Below are 20,558 nucleotides of genomic sequence, written 5' to 3'. Positions count from 1 at the left end.
GGCGTGCTCTTACATTGCTGGTCCAACCCCTTAGGAAGGGCAATTTGGCAATATCTATTAATATTCAAAACGCATATACCCCTGCCATGGCCAGTGTGGCTCAGTTGGCTGGAGTGTCATCAGGTGAACTGAAAGGTTGGGGGTTTGATTCTTGGTCAGGACACATGCCTGAGTTGCAGGCTCTGTGCCTGGTCCAGGCCACCGACCAGAGGCAACTAATGGATGTTTCTCTCTCACATCCATGTTTCTCTCCCTCCCTTCCATTCTCTCTAAAATCAATGGGATGTCCTCAGGTGAGGAATAAAAGAAAACTGCATATAGCCCTGACCTACCAATTCTACTTTGAGGAATTGCTCCTTGTAGATCTAGCAAAGAAATAAAATCGCAGGTTATTCAGGGCAGTATTTTTAGTAATAGCAAAAGGCTAATAACTACTTACTGTCTACCAACAGAGAATTGGTTAAACACAATATTTAAATGCTATGTAACTAAAAAATTAAAAAATGAGGAATCACTTTACTGATAAAGAAATTACTCTGAGATACATTAAATGAAAAAAGTATACACTGTATTATCCCTTGTGTACACAATAAAATAAACTCTGGAAGGATACACAGGAAGCCAATAATAGTGGTTACTGGTAAGGGGCTGATTATGGAGGAGAACTGGCAGATAAGGGGAAAGGGGTGAGACAAGGCTTTCCACTATAAACTTTATATTTTTAAATCCAGTTTCCATATTACCAATTCAAAAATTTAAACTAGAACTCGTTTTCATTAAAACTGTGTACAGTACATTTAAACAACTGATGTGATTCAGTGATAAAAAGAAATGAACTATCAAGCCAGGAAAAGACATTCAGGGAACTTAAATACATAGTGTGTAGTGAAAGAAGCCACTTTACTGTCTGACTCCAACTCTATGACATTCTGGAAAAATAAAACTTTAAAGACAGCAAAGAGATTAGTGCCTGGGGTAAGGATGAATAGGTAGAACACAGAATTTTTAGGGCAGTAAAACTATTCTGCATGATATTATTATGGCAGTTACATGACTTCATGCATTTATTAAAACCCATAGAACTGACAACACGAAGACTGAACCCTAATGTAAACCATGAACTTTAATAATAATGTATCAACATTTGTTCATTAATTACAACAAATGTACTACAGTAATGCCAGATGTTAATAATAAGGGAAACTGAGTGCAGGAGAGTGTGTGAACTCTATAATATCTTCTCAGTTTTCTTGAAATTGCTCTAAAAATAGTCTATTAATACTTAAATATTCGTGTGCATGTATCCTGTTTTCATCCAATAAATACCTTACACACTAAAGGTGCTCAATAAAGTACTAGCTACTGCCTTAGTGGTCAAGAGCTCAGATTTTGGAGCGGGTACATAAAGTTCTGATAGCAGCTCCACCATTTCTTAGCTGTGTGGCCTCAATGGTGCAAGCTACCTCTTCAGCGTGTTTCTCACTGCAAAATGGAAGAAAAGCACAGTAATTACTCCTAGGGCTGTTGTGACGATTCAATAAAGAACGTATGTAAAATGTTCCGTACGGAGCCTAAGGAAAAAGAAACGCTCAAAAGCGTTAGCTGTCGCCAAAACGGTAAAATGATTATTCACAGAATGACTGATTTGGCACTTCAGGTTTCAAGGTTACTCCACTACCAGCACATCGGTAACACCCCAGAAGGGCCCCAAATTGTCAGCTCCAGCCTATCCCATTTTGAACACAATCCTCGTGGCCTGGGCTGCAGCCCGTACACCTCATACATTCTTTACTCCCCGAGTGCTGTTTTCCGCCACCCTCGGCCTTACAGGCTCAGGACTCAGAACGCGTCCCCTTCCCCGCTCCTCCCCTTCCCACGGCGGCCGGTTCCACCCAGACCCCGCCCCCACCACATCTCGGCCTAATTCGTCTGCTCTTCTTTCCTTCCCCGAAGCTCCTACCCAGATACTCGTAGTCTGGTAGGGCTAGGCGCTCCGGACTCAGCATCATTTGACTGGGGTAGCTTCCAAGCTCTAGCTCTTCAGCTTCCGGAACCGAGGTCGCCTGTTCTCTCCGTTGCCATGGTACCTAAGCAGCCGGAGAAGGGGTGGAGGCGGAGGGGGTGTCACGCAAACAGTTTCCGTATCGCAACGCTAAGCTGACCACACCAGTTCCGGGGGCGGCTTCTTCGCGGTGGTCGAAGCTTCCCCAGGACTCACGGCTTGTTGAGGAGGTGGTTTTAGAAGAATTTGAATGGAGAACTCTTTGGAATCATTGTATTTACCGGCTTTGAAGAATTACTGCCAGCCTCCCATAGCCTCAATTTCTGAACTTTATAAGTATTCCTGTTTTATGCAGCTGTTATTCTCACAATACCTACCACCCCTAAATGTCCATAAAGACTTAATATCCCATTACCTATTTTTATCTCTTTTTTACTATCTTCACTTGCTACAAAGTGGTTTCACGTGCGTATATCTTGGCTGCTCCTATAACAAGGCTGGACGCCCAGAAGGTGCTCATTAAATCCTCTGAGAGTTCATTGACATCTCTCAAGATCCTCTATCTTTAGTCCCTCCTTTAAACAGTAAAGTTTTTTCTTTTTTCCTACCAAGACACTTCACTTCTGGACGGAATAGGGTGCACAAACCAACACACCTATTGAATTTTTTTCCTCATATGCCTAATTGCTCACTTTTTAAGAGGGAAGAACATTCACAGGTTTTTAAGTTTCCAGAGATACGGACAGTTCTGTTTTGCTCCCCTTCACTCCCAACAACAGATTAGTGGTCTGTAGCACTTGTCACAGTTGAAACCTATTAGAGAAAACTGCTCTTTTCTCACATTTTTTAGTTCGTGCTTCCCCCCACCCCAAACAAACAAGGTAAGGTTTTGTGAAAAGAAAACAAAAATCATGCTATCAAAGGAATGATGGGGAAACCAGTGGGCCACCTACGTTGGGAGGAAAAGGAAAGAGGAGGTTCTTCTCTTTGTGTTTTGAGTGGTCTATTCTTAGCCTCCTCCACCAGGAGCTTCACACTTCCTAACTCTCCCTTTCCCTTAAAATTGTGTATGTGTCTCATTTCTAGGTTCCTGTGAGTCACACTGAGTTTAGATGAGGTAAGGATAAAGGGACAGACCCAAACTAGGAGCAGCATTTATTATCTTGAAGCAATGAATTTATTAATTTGATATTTGATGTGAAGTTCTGCAAATATGACAGAAAATTTGCCTTCTTCCTCCACCCTCGCCCCCCATTCCCTTTATCAATACAGTTTAAGGGTATAGGAACTTTGTAACCTTCACACCTGTGGCCTATTACTATATTATTGATAAAGTAATAACATAGTCATTGCTAAGGATTACAATTTCATTTCTTTCCAAGTAACCTGGAGCTATTTTCAGATCATTTGTCATAAGAACTTTCTAAGGCACTTCCTCCCTTTTTTAAGTAGAAGAACTAAGGAACATATCAGGAAAATGAATTGTCTAGCATCATCCAGCTAATAGTGGGAGAGCTAGCATTGGATCTCAGCTACCCCAACCCCCAGGCTAGTGGTCTGACCACCAAACCACACCGCCTCTTTTTTTAGGGTTTATTGGCTTGGTATTTATTCATTTATTTATTTTTTCTTTTGCTCTGCCCTGCCAGCAACTGGAAGCTACCAGATAAAAGAAGAGAATTTTCAGTCCAGGCTGAACATTTGACATCCTCTTATTTGTGGAGCATTATCCTGGGTCTTGGAGGGTGCCGCTGCTGTTGAGGTCTGTGTGGTAGAGCTGGGAACCAGCCCCAAGAATATAGCTTTGTTCGGGCATTAACCCATTTGCGGTTATAATAATGATAAGTTTCAGCACCAGTGGCGCCCGACTGTTAATGACTCAAAGAAAGCTAAATAAGAACAAGATGTCATCTCTGGAGCAATTTGTAGATTTTTCCTACAGCTCCATCCCTTCCATAAAAACCCTAAGGATCCTTATATTTAGAGTCAGTCTCTATTCTTAATGTCCTGAACGGTCTGTTGAAGATGACTTAGAAGAGGGTAGGTGGTTGCTAGACTAAGGCTTCAAGAAAATTTGGGGTTACACAGAAATGACAGGTAGGCTTTTCCTGGTGGCAGAATTACTGCTGTTTACACTTTTCCTCTTTGCACTTTTCTGTATTCACAAATGTTTTCAATAATAGCCACATATTATAACCTGAAAACAAACAAAAATAAATAAACAAGTGGCTTGAAAAACTTTTAAGCAGAAGAGATGACCTTCGAGATAATGTTTGCTTTTCCCAAGAAAGAGCCACCACTTTTAGATTCATCTTCTGCCATAGATTACATGGTGATAGGTTTTGAAGACACATCGTGGTGGAGGAAATTTTTCAATGAAACCTAAAAACATCAGTCATAAGAAAAGTGAAAATACACAGGAGTTAAAGCCCAGTGTATTTTTGTGACCCTGTTGAATGCTAAGGAAAGGGGGGAAAAAGGTCAGCCTTCAATTTAGATAGGCTTTTCCAACTCTTAAATTATCATAAAATATTTCTGAAAATTTCACCCAAACAAATAATCATACAGTAAATCAGAAGACAGCTCCACAATCCTGGATAAGCAGGCATTATAAAATTGTGAAAGTGAGAGGCCATGGAATGTTAAAGCATGATAGCATAAGGAATGGAAACATCAAACTCAAAATGATAGAAGAAACAATCACAACAGAGTATATGTAAAGACATCAATTTATCAGATTATAATTACTAATTATAAAGAGAAAATTAATAGCCCTGGTTGGGTAGCTCAGTTGGTTAGAGCATCATCCTGAAATGCCAAGTTTGTGGATTTGATCCCAGTCAGGGCACATATACGAATCAGCCAATGAATGCATAAATAAGTGGAACAACAAATTGATTTCTCTCTCTCTCTTCCTCTACCCCATTCTCTCTCTTAAAAAAAAATCAATAAGTCTTTTAAAAAGAGAATTCATAGACATTGCTGGCTCTGCCAAGGATCTGGGAAGAGACTGATAAGGAAAAGAATCCTCCCTGGAACTGAAAACTTCAGAAAAATAAACAGGACTGCACTAAATAGTTTTAAACCTCAAGGAAACAATCAGAAAAAAAAATCAGGCTGAATTATTGCTATAAAACAGGTTCAAGGAACTAGAACAAGCTTTTATCAACTCATCAAGCAGAAAAGATGCTGACAGCAAAGCAGCTCTAAGAAATGCAGGTCATGAAATTCATTCCAAGCTGCTAGGCTCTTCGTAGGAGACTTATCCTCTTTAGGAGCAAAGCAGAAACTAAGTGTGATACCACCATATGGAATTAACATGGTTGAATTAAAAATGCTATTTACATACAAGCCATTTTGGACTGCCACAGGTCAACAGACCAGAGCTTTGGGAGAATTTGCAAAGAAAATTTGCAGTTCACTAACTGTGGGACAGTTAAAATTAACTAATGCATTACAAGACAGTGATTAAGAGGATATGGCTTAAATTGAACTGAAGGTGAAAGGCAAATTACAGACTTGTGCCTTCTTGTTATTTTATATTTTGCAAATGCTGCAAAAAGCATTTAGGAATTACACTTTTATATAGTTTGAAAGGGAGGAGAATTTTCTGATTCTTCTTGGTAGCCCCCCCCCAAATTAGCTGTGTGTTCCTCTGTCCTAGACTATGCATTTTGCTAAGAACTTATGACATTTTTTAAAAAGTCTTTGAATTCTCCTAGATAATGAATTTCTTGAGGACAGAAACAGTCTTCATTCATCTTTAAATTTCTAGTGTTATGCACAGTGCCTGATAGAATAAGTGCCTGAATACCATAAATAAAATTTTCTACCTGAAAGAAAAAACCTTTTCTTTTAATTAAAGAAAAGTAAATTAAAAGTATGAAAACGGCCCTGGCTGGTGTGGCTCAGTGGATTGACTGTCGGCCTGCAAACCAGAGGATGGCTGGTTCAACTCCCGTTCCCAGTCAGGGCCCATGCCTGGCTTGCAGGCCAGGTCCCCAGTAGTGAGGGCATGTGAGAGGCAACCACACATTGACGTTTCTCTCCCTTTCTTTCTTCCTCCCTCCCCCTCTCTAAAAATAAATAAATAAAATATTTAAAAAAGAATCCCTGCAAGTCAAACATTTAAATAAATAAATAAATAAAAGTATAGAAAACAAAGTCCATCCTACCCATAGGACTTATACCTCATAGGAACTAATTCATGAAACAAATTGTGAGAGAAAAAAGTCCAGAGAAATGCAAGACACCATTGAGAAGGTCTTTTCACACCTAAATACTGTATGTGACAGATCATCATACCTTAAGAAATGCCCACAAAAAAGGCAACAAACTCAACAAAAGCATACAGCATTGAGACAATGCTATATGTCGACAAGCTAAGAGAATTAGTTCAGGAGGATGAGAGGAAATACACTAGGAATCATTAGAAAAAAATGAGGATATGAACTGGAAGTCCCAAATTTCAGAATCTTAGGACAAAAAAGCAGCAGGCTCTGTGCCTATTTATTTTTATTTGTATGTATTGACTTTATAGAGAGGAAGAGGAAGGGAGAGAGAGAGAGGAAAAAAACATCCATTTGTTGTTCCACTTATTTATGCATTCATTGGATGATCCTTATATGTGCCCTCATCTGGATCAAACCCACCACCTTGATGCGTATCAGGACGACTCTAACCAGCGGAGCTACCCAGACGGGGCCCGGGTCTGTTTTTTTTTTTTTTTTTTCCTGCCAAACCATCCTCTATACTGTGACAAGAGTTTATTGTTCTAATATTTCAAATTTGACCATGTTACTTCCTCACTTAAAAAGCCATTATTCCTCACTTAAAAAGATTCACCATTATTAGGGAGAAGCAAAATTCCTCAACCTACACACATATATTTCCCTTCCACAATCTGGTCCCAACCCAGTTTTCTAGCCTCCTGGCCATTTACTCTTCCCTGCACAGTTAATACTCCAGCCACACTTTCCTACTCACTAGTCTGACACACACTGAGCTTTCTCACACCCTCTTGCTTTGCTCATAAGTCCTCTCTCCACTGAGAATGTACCTCTCCCATATTTGCTGCCCAGTAAACTCTTACACATCCTATAAGACCTAGATGAAATACTACCATCTCTATAAAAACATATCCAATCTCCTACATACAATCAGGTACAGGCAGTGAGTGAGAATAAGGCAAATTTAGGGTGATGAGGTGAACTTTGTCTGAAGCTGTGACACTCAGTGGAGACCAACCATGGTCGGGGCCGGGGAAACAGCGTTCTAAGTAGAAGGACAGACAATTCATACAAAAGGTGGAAGAAGGAGATGACAGCATGTTGCTGAGGCGAAAGAAAGCCAGTGTGACTAGAGCAGAACGAGTAGGGGAAACGTGGTCAAAGAGGTAGGCAGAGGCCAGCTCACTGAAGGACCTTGGAGGCCAAGGAGAAGTACGGATATTATTCTCAGTGTAATGGGAAGCCATTGGAAGGGTTTATGCCAAATAATGACATAATCTGATTTACGTTTCTTAAGAAGTCATTCAGGTTGCTTTGTACAGAATGAATTATAAAGGGGCAAGTGTGGAAACAGACCATTTACATAGATACTTGATTCATGTTTATTATTAAATAAATATTTATTCGTTGATATATTTGTTTATGCGTCATTCTAAATTTATCTTTGCTGCTGAAATAAGCAAGACATACTGAGATTCTTGCAGCAAAGGGCTCTATTTATATGTACCAGATGTGTGAATATCAAGCTTTCAGGAGATAAAAATGTGCTAGAAAGTCCCATTGTTCAGAGTGTGTCCCAAGTTAGGCCAGGGAACTGAATCAGCGATTGCACCCCAGATCCTGACGTGGGTACCACTGCTGCGCTGGAACATGAAAAGTGTTGGTGATGGGAATGGTGGTATGGAAGATCTGCAATAAGAGAAAGCACAGAAATGTAAATCAGAGTATTCCCTTATATGTTCTTTCTTTTCTGTTTTCCAGCAGTAACCCCCTGCACCTAGATAAAAGCACACCCATTGCTAAAAGTTAACAATACGTTTTCATAAATCCTATGGACATATTTCCTGGCTCACAGCCTTTGCGCATTCTCTTCCTTCTGCCTGGAAGACCCTTCCCATCAACTCTTAGCCTGATGAGTCTTAATAAAATTAAGTGTCAGTGCCTCCGACAGGCCTTGCTTGAAACCCCAAATTTAAATCAAGTCTTGTCTTTAATAGAACCCTGTATTTTTACTTGAATGTTCCTATCATTTGTAGCTTTACATTCATTTGTGAGATCATTCTTTTAATGCCTCTGCATACTTGTAGCCTCCACACCCATCAGACTGCAAGTTCCAGAGATCCGATACATCTGTTTACCACTGCTTCTACAGTGCCTGGCACGTAATGCACTGTAATACACTGTAATAAAGACTAACTATTACTAAGTGAATGAGTACTGGAAAGGGGCTTCCCAAAGCAGATAGGAATATGACTCCTTTAGCTCCTATGGCTGTGTTTTCTCTTGTTTTCCCTTCTACAGCTTTAAGAATTCCTGCCTTCCATTCACACAAAGTGAATTCTAGAGAGATGAGGGAGCAATTCTTTGTAGATTTATGCCCTTAACCTTTTAAATCAGGGTCTCTCAACCTCAGCACTATTGAAACTTGGGGCTGGGTCTTTTTTTGTTGTTGTGGGAGGGACTTCCTGCTCCTTGCAGACAGTTTAGCAGGATCCCCGGGCTGTACTCATTATTTGCTGGTAATACCCACTCCCAAACATGTTTCAGGTATTGTTCCATGCCTGCACCGTTATTCCTGATTGAGAACCACTCATTTAAAGTATGAACTCTCAAACCTTTTACTCTTTTAGAAGAATTTTGTTTAGGAATTCTGGGTTTTGAACAAGGCCTCCATTATAAGAGAATTCTACCAACCTAAGTGGATCAAAATCATGCCCATTTCTATCTTGTTTCTGTAGAACAAGAAAACACTTCCTGTGTTTTCTATGGAAAGGGCATTCGGGATGTTCTAATTCAGGGCAATATTCTGGTCTTGGAAATGCAGTTCCCTGGTCTATCCTAGAAGGATGGAGGAAGGGGGTGGTGTTTCTGAGGAAACCAATGCCTCCGAGACCCCTCTGGAATTGGCAGTCCCCTACAACTTTTCTGGGGGCATGTCCCAGAGGACAATAAAAGGGAGACAAACAGCTCATTCTGGCATGCTTTTCAGGATCTCTCACTCCAAATAAGAAAGTCTGAGAGGCCTGGTAAAAATAAATATGGCTTAGCACTCCTGGCACAAGAGCAGTTTCTGACAGCCAAGACTTAACTCACCCTAGGGGGTGACCCAGGCAGGGACTATGCACAAAGTTCGCTTCTACCCGTCGATATTCCCAGCGCCGATTGCCAGCCAGGATGGCTCTGTGCTCCAGAACTGTCCTGAGCCATGGAGGAGGAGGACTTGGGATGCACACAGGAGACACAGTTTCCTGAGCCTGAGTCAGACAGGGAGAGCCAGCCTCCCCCTTCCTCCTCAATCCCAGAAAAACAACACAAATCATGCCTTCTGGAAAGGAACCTATCCTTTGCATACAGAGTGGAAACTGTTTATAAATCCCTAATCCCCTGACATCGAAAGTATGGTGACCGCCTGTCTTGGATTTTTTTTTGGGGGGGACAAATGTATTCATTACACCACATGTCCTTAGTTTTCATGTGGAAAAAAATATGGTCTCCAGAATCATAAGGTCTTTTTCGACAGATCAGAAAGCAAGTCTTCCTAAGCAACATATAAGGAATTCCGGAGGCCAACCAAAGCTGGGTCAAGAACGTTGGAGGGGGTGCTCCAGGGGGAAGGCAGGGAGTGTATTGCTAAGAATCAGCCTCTACTTTTCATTTTTTCTCCTTGGATTTTAGGCTGAGGTGACAAAGGTAGAAAAAGGTGGATTATCTTTCCCAGCAGTAAGACTATGTAAAGTTGATCTGACTTGCCTGCCGCCTTCAGGCAGCAAGGAGAACTACACACACAGAAAATGCCTCAGTATACGTTACCATGGTGATGCTAGTTCAGCCACATTTCATCTGTGTAAAAATTTCAGGCACAACATTATGGAAAAGTGCTGGCTGAGAAGGAGTTAATACTTCACATTTTTTAGTTGCTGTTGCAAAGTTAATGTTAGCTTTGGTCAAAGATGGTAATTTGAAGTGAATCCTTTGAAAAATTGAAAACAAGCAAGGGTGAAATACCAACCAATCCGTTGGAGAAATCTTTTTTTTTCTTTTTGGAGAAATCTTCTAATATCCTCTGTGCACTACACCAAATTGCTTTTCCCTCAGCTAATATGGGACATTTGGGTCTTCCTGACTCAAATTACTAGTAAGAGGAAAGTGGCTTAACAAAATGACAGAAGATTCCAAAGCCAGAAAAGCTGGCGAACCAACAGGGAGGGAAAAGTGATACAGAAGGCCCTGAGGCAGTGGGGACTTGGACAAAAGTAACAAGACAAGAGCCGGCCCAGAAAATGGAAGATGGAAAACGGTGATGGGCAGAGACTTGACTTGGTTGGGGTGGTGGACACACAATCCGCTGTGCAGATGACGTGTTGTGGAATTGCGTGCCTGGAACCTGCATGCTTTTGTTCACCAGTGTCGCCCCAATAAACCCAATAACAAGGAAAAAGAGGAAATGAAGATGGTAACAAAATTAACCCATATTACGAACCCGCACCCGGTGGAGGCATGGGCCACAAAGCTAAGACGGAGTAGGAGTTCCTGACTGCATGTAGTAACGCAGGGCTGGAAGTTCTGTAGACTGAAGCTGGGAGGAGGCTGGGCTCTGCAGGAGAGTGAAAACTGCAAGTCAGGGCTCACTTCCTTACCCCCTTCTCTCCTTGCCGGGGTCAGAGAGCCGAAGAGGGTGAAGGGGCTAAGGACGCTGATTTACAAAGACGGCGAGGAGGAACTAAGTCTGGGCCAAATCTGGACGTCTGAACCGGGGCGATGGGACCCGGATAGCCACCTCAGGAAATGAGTAAATGCAAAGGGGAGGTCGTGGAATTATTTAGCCCTTACGACAACGCTGCCCATCCGGGGGTGGGGGGTGGGGAGTGGGGCGGGGGTGGAGCAAGAAGAAAATCTCAGAAAAGGAATTTTGACAGTGAGAATGCTAGTTAAGACAACACTCCAGGCCCCCTGATGTCCCTTGTTTGATGTCAATAAAGCCGAGAGGATTATGCATTAGCAAGCCTTGCGTATTCTTGAGACATCAATAAAGCCTAGACTAGGGGACGGTGGGGGTCTCGGGGTCACGTCCAGGAGACTTAGGTCAGCTCGAGTGCTCCTCTCCCGCCCAGAGCTGAGTGACCGGGATGAGAGAGCTGTCGCTAGGATAGTTTTTTAAAGTTAGGGACACTCGAGCAGTAGTAATGGGCACAGGGAGGGGGGGGCTCTCTCGAAGGCCAGGAATGTGGGGGCGGCCTGGAGAGAAGCGGGGCCGGAGCTGGAGGCGCCGGCGGGTGGGATCCGGGACCAGGGGGCGGGGGCCCAGGGCGGGAAGGGGCCGGGCCGGCGCGGGGGGCGGGACCAGGCGCGGTAGCGGTGGCGGGGGCTGCGGCGCGGGAGGCGGGGCGCCCGGGCCCGGGACACCCCTTCCCTGTCCCCTGGCGGGGCGGCTTTGGCTCCGGCAGCACTGGAGGCAGCAGCGGCCGGAGAGCCACTTGCGGGGCGCGCCCGCCGCCGTGGATCGGGACCCTTCCCCTCCGGGACCCTCCGCCGACTCCCTCCTCCGAGCGTCCCGCGGAAGCCCGCCGGACCCCGGGCGGGTGGGAGCGCCCGCGGCACCATGAGGCGGCCGTGGGGCGTGCTGCTGTTTGGCGCCCTGCTCTGCGCACACGGTAAGCGGCGCCGCAGTGCCCGCGCCGACCGGCCCGCGGGGAAAGTTTGCCCCTGGGTCCGGGCTCCGCAGGACGAGGCTCCCGAGAGCGGGGCGGCGCAGGCTGGGGCCCGAGAACCCTCGCCCTCGCTCCCAGCAGAAGCCCCGAGAGGCGTGCCGGGGAGACGAGCACGAGCTTCCCCAGCTCCGCCGGTCCTAGAGGGGGCAGCGGTGGGGCAGCGCCCCGGGCGGGTCTGGGCCGGGCTGGGGGCAGATCTGAGGCGCTCGCGTGCCTGCCTGCGCCGCTCTTCGAAGAGCTGGGGGCCGCTTCCCTTTCAGGTTAAGAAAGACTCTCCGTGTCCTCGGTGCGACTGAGTTTGTGCAAAGAAAGGGACGCGGCGGGGGAGGATGGTCGCTAGACCCCAAGTTGTAAATAACCCTCCTTCCCGGGCCGGGGGTCTCGGGCAGATCGCGAAGAGGGGCAGATCGCTTGAGCTCTGCGGTTCCCTGCGAGAAGAACAGTTCCTCAGACTCCAGATCTTGCTCCCACCGCGAGTCTGTGGGCGCCGCTCGCTCACAGCATCTCCCCTTAGTAGAGTTTTCGGGTTCCCTCTCCCGGCTGCGACCAATCAGCTCCCTACTCCGGATCCTTCCCGGAGGTGGGGTGAGGGGGACAGGGTTGAAAAGGGAGCAGAGAAGGGACCCTGGGAAGAAATTGCTGGAAGGCTTCCGCAGATGCGTCCTGGCCCGGGTTGGGGGGCGGGGGGGGGGCGCGTATCGCCAAACCTAGGGAGGCAGCCTCCCGGCCCGCGCGGCGACCCTCGGGGGGCCTGGACGGGCGGCGGCGGCCGCGGGGCTGCTGCTGCTTCATCTGCTCCTTATTAATAACTTGTTTGGTGCCCGTACGCAACTGTTGTGTGTGATTAGGGCTCCGGCGGAATTTGTTTCTCCGCAGCCGCCTAGGACCGTGGGTGCACCCAGTGATTTAGCAGCTGCCTCTCGTTTGTGCCCACAGATCAAAGAACTTTGATCTTGGCAGCCCCGACCCTGTTCACCCACCACTAATCAACGGCGGGGAGACCCGAGTCTTCCTACTCCCCTCGCGGCCGGGCGAGGGCTGGGGGTGGACACGGAGGGGTCTGTGGACCCTGGCCTGGCGCCGGTTCTTTCTTTAACATAGGGGAGCGCGTGTGCACAGAGGGCAGATTGCAGGACTTGCCTGCCAGGGCGTGGAGATGCCTGGGCACTTGTTTTCAAGAGTGGCTTACCTGCCCAATCCAAAACGGGGTTCTCACGTCTGTTATTTGAACTACCCTCGGGTTTTAAAGGACTTTTTCCAAGCCGCCTCTGACACCACCAGAGCCCTTTCTCTCCGCTCCTCCGCGCTTCCTCTGGGAGTAGGAGCCTCGCCGACCCAGGTTCCTCTTCGCACTGTGCTCTCCCCCTCCCGTGCTCTCTCCTGGAAGGTTATTTGTAGCCTCTTTGGCGTGTCGGGACAGCGGCCCTACTGGGGTAGGAATGTAGCTGCTCTTCCCACCACATGGGCCCCTTAAAGGGACAGCTATGCTTTTGGGGGGTTTCCCCCTTCGGGCTGCAAGGGAAGGGGATGGAACTTTTCTTTCGGCCCCCTGGAGGAAGTTTTGAAAAAGATCAAGGGAAATGGCAAGGCACTGAAAAAAAAAAGAAAAGGTGGGGGTGGGGGGGTGGGGGGGCACTGAAATGAATACCAACAAAGCCAGAGAGGAGATTGACGCCTTCTGCCCTAGGGAAAGGGGAGATGGAAGGTTCCGGGCTTAGAGGGGCAAAGAGGATTTTACTACTCCGGAGCTGTCAAAACTGCATACCCTGCATCTCCATTGAGAACGGGGTAGAGAATTGTGTAAGTTTAATGTTTCCCTCCAAAAATGGATGGGAGTGTTCTTGGTAACTCTTTGGGGTTCTTTTTAAGGACAAAAAAAGTTTAATGGAAACGTCTAAGCATGGGAAGCTTTCTGTGCCCAGGTGTAAGGCCAGTCATGGACCCGAAGATCTAAACTTCGCCCTGCTTGGTAATGAGCCATCCTTGGAGGTCTGGAGGGGACCAATTCATGCTTCACCAGTGAGAGTGAGCAGTTGCTCAGCCGAAAATACCACCATGAAGATTCCTAAACCTGTTCCAGGGACTCGGGGAGAAGAGCGGAGCTGAGACCTGTCTCATTTCCATCTGACTGTTGTCTTGGTGCTTGGTTGACCTTGTCCCTGCTCTTTTGAGACTTGTGAACGATGCTTGGCTTGTCACTGATTTTGGATTTCCTCTCCTGTCTCCTGTTGGATATCAGATAACATCTTTGGGACTAGCACATGGAATTAAGAATGACAGGTGCAAGGGAACCAAGTCTGGCCGTGTCTGATACAGAGCACGCTGGGCATGTACATCTTCGGGGTCAGCAAAGAACACAGGAGGTCACAGAGGACAGGGTGCGCTTTGGAGGTCTCTGCGAACTCTTTCTCTGACTGACTGCTCTTCTTGACCTCCGAGAAGAAGGAAAATGGGAGGGGTTGGTTATGCTGATTCTGCTCTGAAGAGAAGATCAGTACTAGGGGGAGCTTCCCCAACCGGAAACGCATTTCAGGGACTGCTTTTAAAAACTAGTCTTGTCTTTTTTATTTTATGATTAGGCACATCTCATAATTACAAGACAGTTCCATGCCCTTTGTCTAGTACTAGGGCTTTTAGCCTGTTCCAGCCACGGTTTCTGCATTCCTTGACAAAGCTCAGCCATGAGTTTTGTTACAGTTGCCTGGGCGTGGAGCATCTGGGCCCCAGACTGGATTTGGATAACCATCTCATCTTCACCATCAGAAGCCCTTCACCCCTACTCAGCCTAGTGGGATTCAGTGTCCCAGGGAAGACTTCGTGTTCACTGGTTGGTTGGCAGAGCCTGGGTTTGGCCCTATAAATAGCTGTGATGAATGCCTGTGCTTGCCTTTCTTTCTCCAGCTTAGAGCTGGCAGGGTCAGGTTCTTCCTCCCCAGTACACTCAGGAGCATTCCCCAAACTGGGCTTTGTACCTATTCATTTGTTCATTCATTCTGCAAATGCACATTTGTCGAGTACTTAATTGCTGCATGCAGAGCTCAGTGATTAAAAAGCACAGCCAGACCTGGGTTTGAATCTTGGCACTTCCTAGTGACTCCGTGCAAAAACACTTAATCTCCCTGAACTTCCGGGTTCTTATCTGTAAATGGGGCGATGGGGAGTAGTGATAAGTTATCACATGTGAATATTGTAAAAATTAAGTGAGACAATAATATGTTCAAACCATTCAGTACAGGGCCTGACAACTACTGTGTTACAATAGGCCTGGATAAATGTTAGCTGTCTTTTAGCAGGCTTGCTTAAGCGAGCTAGAGATGGTTCTTGTCTTTGGACCATGGGAGCCAGGTAAACAAATCATTACACTATAGTGTCATGTGCTAAAACTAAGGCTTGGGCCTCCATGCATTTCAGCTGGTTTTTCAAAAAAATCTTGCTCGTTCTCCCCCGCCCCTTGAAAACCTATGAAACCTAAGCATAGTTGCCTCCTGTGCTCCCTTCTAGAAAAGAGGCCTATGAAGCAATGCTGTGAGTCCAGGACCTCTGCCTTAGTTCTGCTGGGAGCGGTCCTGGGAGATGGGATGTTCCTCCGAGAGCTTCTCTGCTGGAGCCCCGTGGTCAGGGATGCCGCCGGGCACTTCTCTCTAAGGTTGCTCTGACCCGGGGTGAGAGGTGCTGGCTGAGGTCTCTTGTAGCTGGAACAGTTTAGAATTCCAGGCTCTCCCTCCCACTGGCCTGGGAAAGGAGTCAGGCCCCAGAGCTCATAAGGTAGTAATTGCCCCAATTTGGGGGCTGGGCCGTCGCAGAGCCGCCTTCCTTCGTGACTACTGTCTTCAATCAGGAATCCTGTCAGTGCGCAGGGATAATTGATGTGGGTCTCGAATCCCCAACTCACACCCAGCTCCTCCACCCTGAAGTTTGACCCCTGTTGTCTCTGCTTCTTCCTTTTAACTTGGTGCCAGTCGTGTGATGTTTTGGGGGGCTGCGGAAAGCTGACCATAACCAAGAGCAGCTGTTTAAAAGAGCTGATTCTCTAGCTTTCCTGGCAGTCATTTGACTCCATTTTCTGTTCTGCATTTTTGATTTAGCAAGAAGCAAACATCCGAGGTGCCCCTGGGCACCTCTTTGCTCTTCTGAGCGAGCTTCATTCTTTCACTGCACGTAGGCATTTCAATCCTTGCCACAGCTGAGTGGACTGACTCTAAGCGTCCCTAACGCCCTGCTCCCCTGCTCACACAGGTTTGAGTGAGGAAGGGAAGGGCGCAGTCTGAGACCCAGCTGGGAAAGCTTTGCTTGGACTTGCAAGCCCTGACTTGGCCTACGGGAGCTCCCGCCTCACCTCTGTGCAGAGCCGAGGATCAGAGCTGCAAGCAAAGCCGGAAACAAAAGACTGGGAGCAAACCCATCTGGCTGAGAGGCAGCGACACAAAGGTGCTGCTGCATAATTTATCACCGGAGGTTTTCTGGGGCCAGGAAGCTCGTGGCTTCAGGCAGAGCCTTTTGGCAGGGGAGGGACCCTCCCCCTGTCTGGGAGTAGGGCCAGGCAGGTACAGAGTAGGGCACTGGGAGAGACACCTGATTATCACGTGAAATAAAGTAGCTTTGAGGTGCTCAGGGTCTCCAATGATCTCTCCAAGCTCAGCAGCTCCACTTCCTGCCAGGCCTGTGCGGGGGAAGGAGGGGGTGGTTGCAGGGTGGCATGCTCCAGTGTCCCCTTCATTGGCCCCAGCCTTGGGATCCTGACTGCCACCACCTTTCAGGCAAGGCTGAGGATGAGAGACAGTTTCTCTGTTGGACTGATCGACTTCAGCCTTTAGGAGACCAAATGCAGATGCCAGGTTATAATATCCATAAGTCTAGCGAATAAGGAAGGGAAGCCCCCTTCTCTTCTTTCCACTCCCTGCCCCCTCAGCCAGGGCAGTCTAAACAAGAAGTTGTAGCTACAGGTTCAGAGAGACAGTGAGAGTGAATGGCTCTGAAGTGTATCTCCTTCGAATGAGAATTTCTGTTTTTCTGGGAATGATCTCCTCTGGTGACCAGTTTTGCCACACAAACTGAGACACGTGATCTAAAAAAATACAAATGTGCCCTGGCTGGATAGTTCAACTGGTTAGAGCATCAGCTTGATAAACCAAGGTTGCAGGTTCCAATCCCCTGTCAGGGCACAAGAATCAGCCAATGAATGCATAAGTGAAACAAGCCAATGTGTTTTACACTCCCCCCCATCTTTTCTCCCTCTCTGTCTCTCTGCCTTTCTCTCTAAAATCAATCAATAAATAAAAATTTTAAAAAATAAAAAATATAACCTGGCTGGTGTAGCTCAGTGGATTGAGCGCAGGCCTGTGAACCAGAGTATCGCGGTTCAATTCCCAGTCAGGGAACATGCCTGGGTTGCAGGCCAGTTCCCAGCAGGGGACACATGAGAGGCAACCATACATTGATATTTCTCTCCCTCTCTCCTTCTCTTCCCCTCTAAAGAGGAATAAATAAAATCTTTAAAAAATAATAAATAAAAATAAAATAAAAATATAAATGTGCTCCTGGGGCTGTTGACATTTTTTATTCTTTTGCTGTATCTCTGACACTGCGGTAAATGGAGAGCGTGTGTTTTCACATTGACTCCTCACAGTGTCCTTATGAGGGAGGCACCAGTCTGACAGATGGGAAACTAAGGCTCGGCAGTTTGCTGTCACGTAGCTATTGAGTAACGGAGGCCCCATTCGAACCCAGAGCTTAAGCTGTTAAGCCCCTAACCTACACTACCTCTTAGAACAGAATTTTTAATGATTTTATTTATTTGTTTCTAGAGAGAGGGGAAAAAAGAGAGAGAGGACCATTGATGTAAGAGGGAAACATCAAGTGGATGCCTCTCATACGTACCCCAAACCACAACCCAGGCACGTACCCTGACCTGGAATCAAACTGGAGACCTTTTGCTATGTGGGATGATGCCCAACCAACTGAGCCTCTCTGGTCAGAGCAGAACGGAATGTTTTATATCCAAGCTCTTCCAGAAGATCTAGGTGGGGGTATCTATATTTTATCTTAAGTAGACCTCGCCTCTCTGTTTTCAAACTTCCCTTCCCAGGGAATCCCAATGCATAAAGAATGACCCCTCAGGTGCTTTTTTGATAGACAGAGGCTTTAAAAGGCTCCCAGCAGCAGAGATGTGGTTTGTGGTTCCCGGAAGCTGTGCATTCCTTGTGTTCTGAAACGTAGAGGGGGAGAAAAGCAGTACTTCCAGCAGCCCCGCACAGGCCACCGCCCTGTTCAAGCCCTACTGTATTTCTGAAATCTGTTGACTGAGCTCCTAGGCAGGGTAAGTGGGCTTTTGAGGACCTGTATGGAGATGATGGAAGTAGCAATAATGTAGTAGTCCCCCTTTATTCTCAGAAGGTACAGGGAGTATGTTAGAAGACCCCCCAGTGGATATCTGAAACCATGAATAGTACTGAACCCTATGTATGCTGTTTTCTTCTGTATCTACTTACCTGTGATAAAGTTTAACTTATAAATTAGCCACAGTGTGCGATTACCAAGAATAACTAATAAAGTAGAATGATTATGACAACACACTGTAATGAAAGCTTTGTGAATGTGGTTTCTTTGCTTCTCAGAATACCTCTTCGTACCGTACATTCGATGTGGATATGCTGGCAAAGAGATGATTCACATCCGGGCAGATGGGGCGGAGGTGCCGGGATTCTGTCTCGCTGCTCAGAGTGGCATGCAATTTAAAACTTGTGAATTGTTTATTTGCGGAATTTTCCACTTAATATTTGCAGACCACTACTGACTGCGGGTAACTGCGATGGCAGACAAGGAGGGGCTACTGTGACAACGGCAACAATAGCTGCTTACTGAGTACTTGCTGCGTACTATCTCATTTAAACCTCCCCCGAACCCTGTGAAATAGGTCCTATTATTATTCTCTGGTTTACCAAAGAAGAAAGGAATCCACTTCTGAATTGCTCTGTAATTTAGGCTCTGGATTTAGGTTGCTCTTTTCTCTGCTTGCCTCCTAGGAGTTGGTTGATGATAAATTAGGCAAGGATTTGAGGGATGTTGTGTGCCTGCAGAGAAAGGCAGTAAAGTGAGACTCCTAGCCTCTTTTACCTCTTCCAGTAGTCCTTCAGACCACCAGCTTAACTCTTAAATCGGCATGACCCACAGTAGGGTTCTTAGGCACCCCCAGTCCCCAAACCATGGTGTGTCTAGATAGGACAGTTCTGAGTCATACTGTAAAATGGTAATAGCAAGAACTATCATTTATTGAGAGCTTAATGTGTGTCAGGCATTATGCTAAGTGCCTTTCATGAATTAACTGATTTAATTCTCATAACATTTAGATAAGGTAGGGACTCTTGTTATCTCAATTTTTTGCCTATGAGAAAGCAAGGCATAAAGAGATTAAATAATATGTCCAGGACTAGGTTGCCAGGAATTAGCTTAGTTTTGTTCCCAGGTGATACTCTTCTCCCTCATAACTTGGGGGGTTGACCATTAAGAACTTCTTCTCTGTGTTTAAGAATGGCAAGAGAAGACTGACCTTGCTTGGACCAGTAATTATGTGTCTTATGGTATCTGATGATAAGGCCCTTTTGAGAAGACCCCACTAAGAGAAGATTTCACCAGGTAGAGTTCCAAACCAATCAGGTAAGTCTAGCCTCTAGGGATCTAGGGACAAAAATAAGTAAAATCATAGCATGTTGATGTCACGGTCTGATAATACAGTGAAGAAAGCAACTCCGGGAAGGGAGTGAGCTGGAGAAAAGCCACCTGAAGGAGAGGATTTCTATTCTCTTAAGTGTAGGTTAGGTTAGGAAGGAAATAGTTTTGTTTCTGATAGTCTAGGCCTCTCTCTTCCTTTGAGTTCGGCTCTCACAGGACTCTAGCAGGAGTGTCCCACCTGCGGGCTGCATGCCGCCCAGGGTGGCTATCAATGCAGCCCACCACAAAATCGTAAACTTACTTAAAACACTATGAGATTTTTTTGTGATTACATGTCTCGATGTATTTAATGCGTGGCCCAAGACAACTCTTCTTCTTCCAGTGTGGCGCAGAGACACCAAAAGGTTGGACACACCTCTGCAAGAGGAATGTATTATTGATTCATTTATTCAATTATTCATTTTATAAATTTATATTAATCATCCACTATGCCAAACATTGAATTATGCACTGTGAATACAAATACATAAAACTCTTGATCACACAATCCTAACTGCCCAAGGCTTCTGGTCCAGCAAGTGAACAAAGATTCCTCCCACAGTGTGCTAAATGCAACCATGGGAGGGGGTGCAAAGGGCCTCTGGGGTGCAGAGCAGGGGCTTTTTTTTAAGGTTTTATTTATTTATTCTTAGAGAGAGCAGAAGGGAGGGAGAATGAGAGGGGCAGAAACATTGATGTGTGAGTGAAGCATCAATTGGTTGCCTGTCACACACTCCCAATTGGGGACCTGGCCCGCAACCCAGGCATGTGCCCTGACCGGGAATTGAACCAGCGATCCTTTTGCTTTGTGGGATGATGCCCAACCCACTGAGCCACACCAGTCGGGGCCAGAGCAGGGGCTTTTAATTTGGCCAGGGCTGCGTGTGTCCAGATGGGGTAGCATCAAGAAAG

The 20,558-nt window shown here is 46.1% G+C and overlaps 2 protein-coding genes across 3 annotated transcripts in view; one reads left to right on the top strand and one right to left on the bottom strand.

Annotated features, from left to right (window-relative positions):
• CSTPP1 (centriolar satellite-associated tubulin polyglutamylase complex regulator 1) overlaps positions 1–2,093 on the bottom strand; it is a 163,409-nt gene extending 161,316 nt beyond the window's left edge. For both annotated transcript variants that reach the window (XM_037166174.2, XM_037166173.2), the window contains exon 1: positions 1,961–2,093. In XM_037166174.2, the coding sequence (XP_037022069.1) occupies positions 1,961–2,009 (49 nt within the window). In that variant the 5' untranslated portion in view covers positions 2,010–2,093. The remainder of the gene's footprint in view (positions 1–1,960) is intronic.
• A 9,570-nt stretch (positions 2,094–11,663) lies between these two features.
• The window catches only part of LRP4 (LDL receptor related protein 4), a 47,729-nt gene continuing 38,834 nt past the window's right edge, over positions 11,664–20,558 (top strand). The window contains exon 1 of the mRNA XM_037166211.2: positions 11,664–11,882. Within this exon, the coding sequence (XP_037022106.2) occupies positions 11,831–11,882 (52 nt within the window). The 5' untranslated portion in view covers positions 11,664–11,830. The remainder of the gene's footprint in view (positions 11,883–20,558) is intronic.

This window comes from Artibeus jamaicensis, unplaced genomic scaffold, assembly GCF_021234435.1.
Source record: "Artibeus jamaicensis isolate MK-2021 breed Jamaican fruit bat unplaced genomic scaffold, CSHL_Jam_final contig_797, whole genome shotgun sequence".
Classification (NCBI taxonomy): domain Eukaryota; kingdom Metazoa; phylum Chordata; class Mammalia; order Chiroptera; family Phyllostomidae; genus Artibeus; species Artibeus jamaicensis.
Note: the sequence above shows the minus strand (reverse complement) of the source record. Positions and strands in the feature narration are given on the sequence as shown.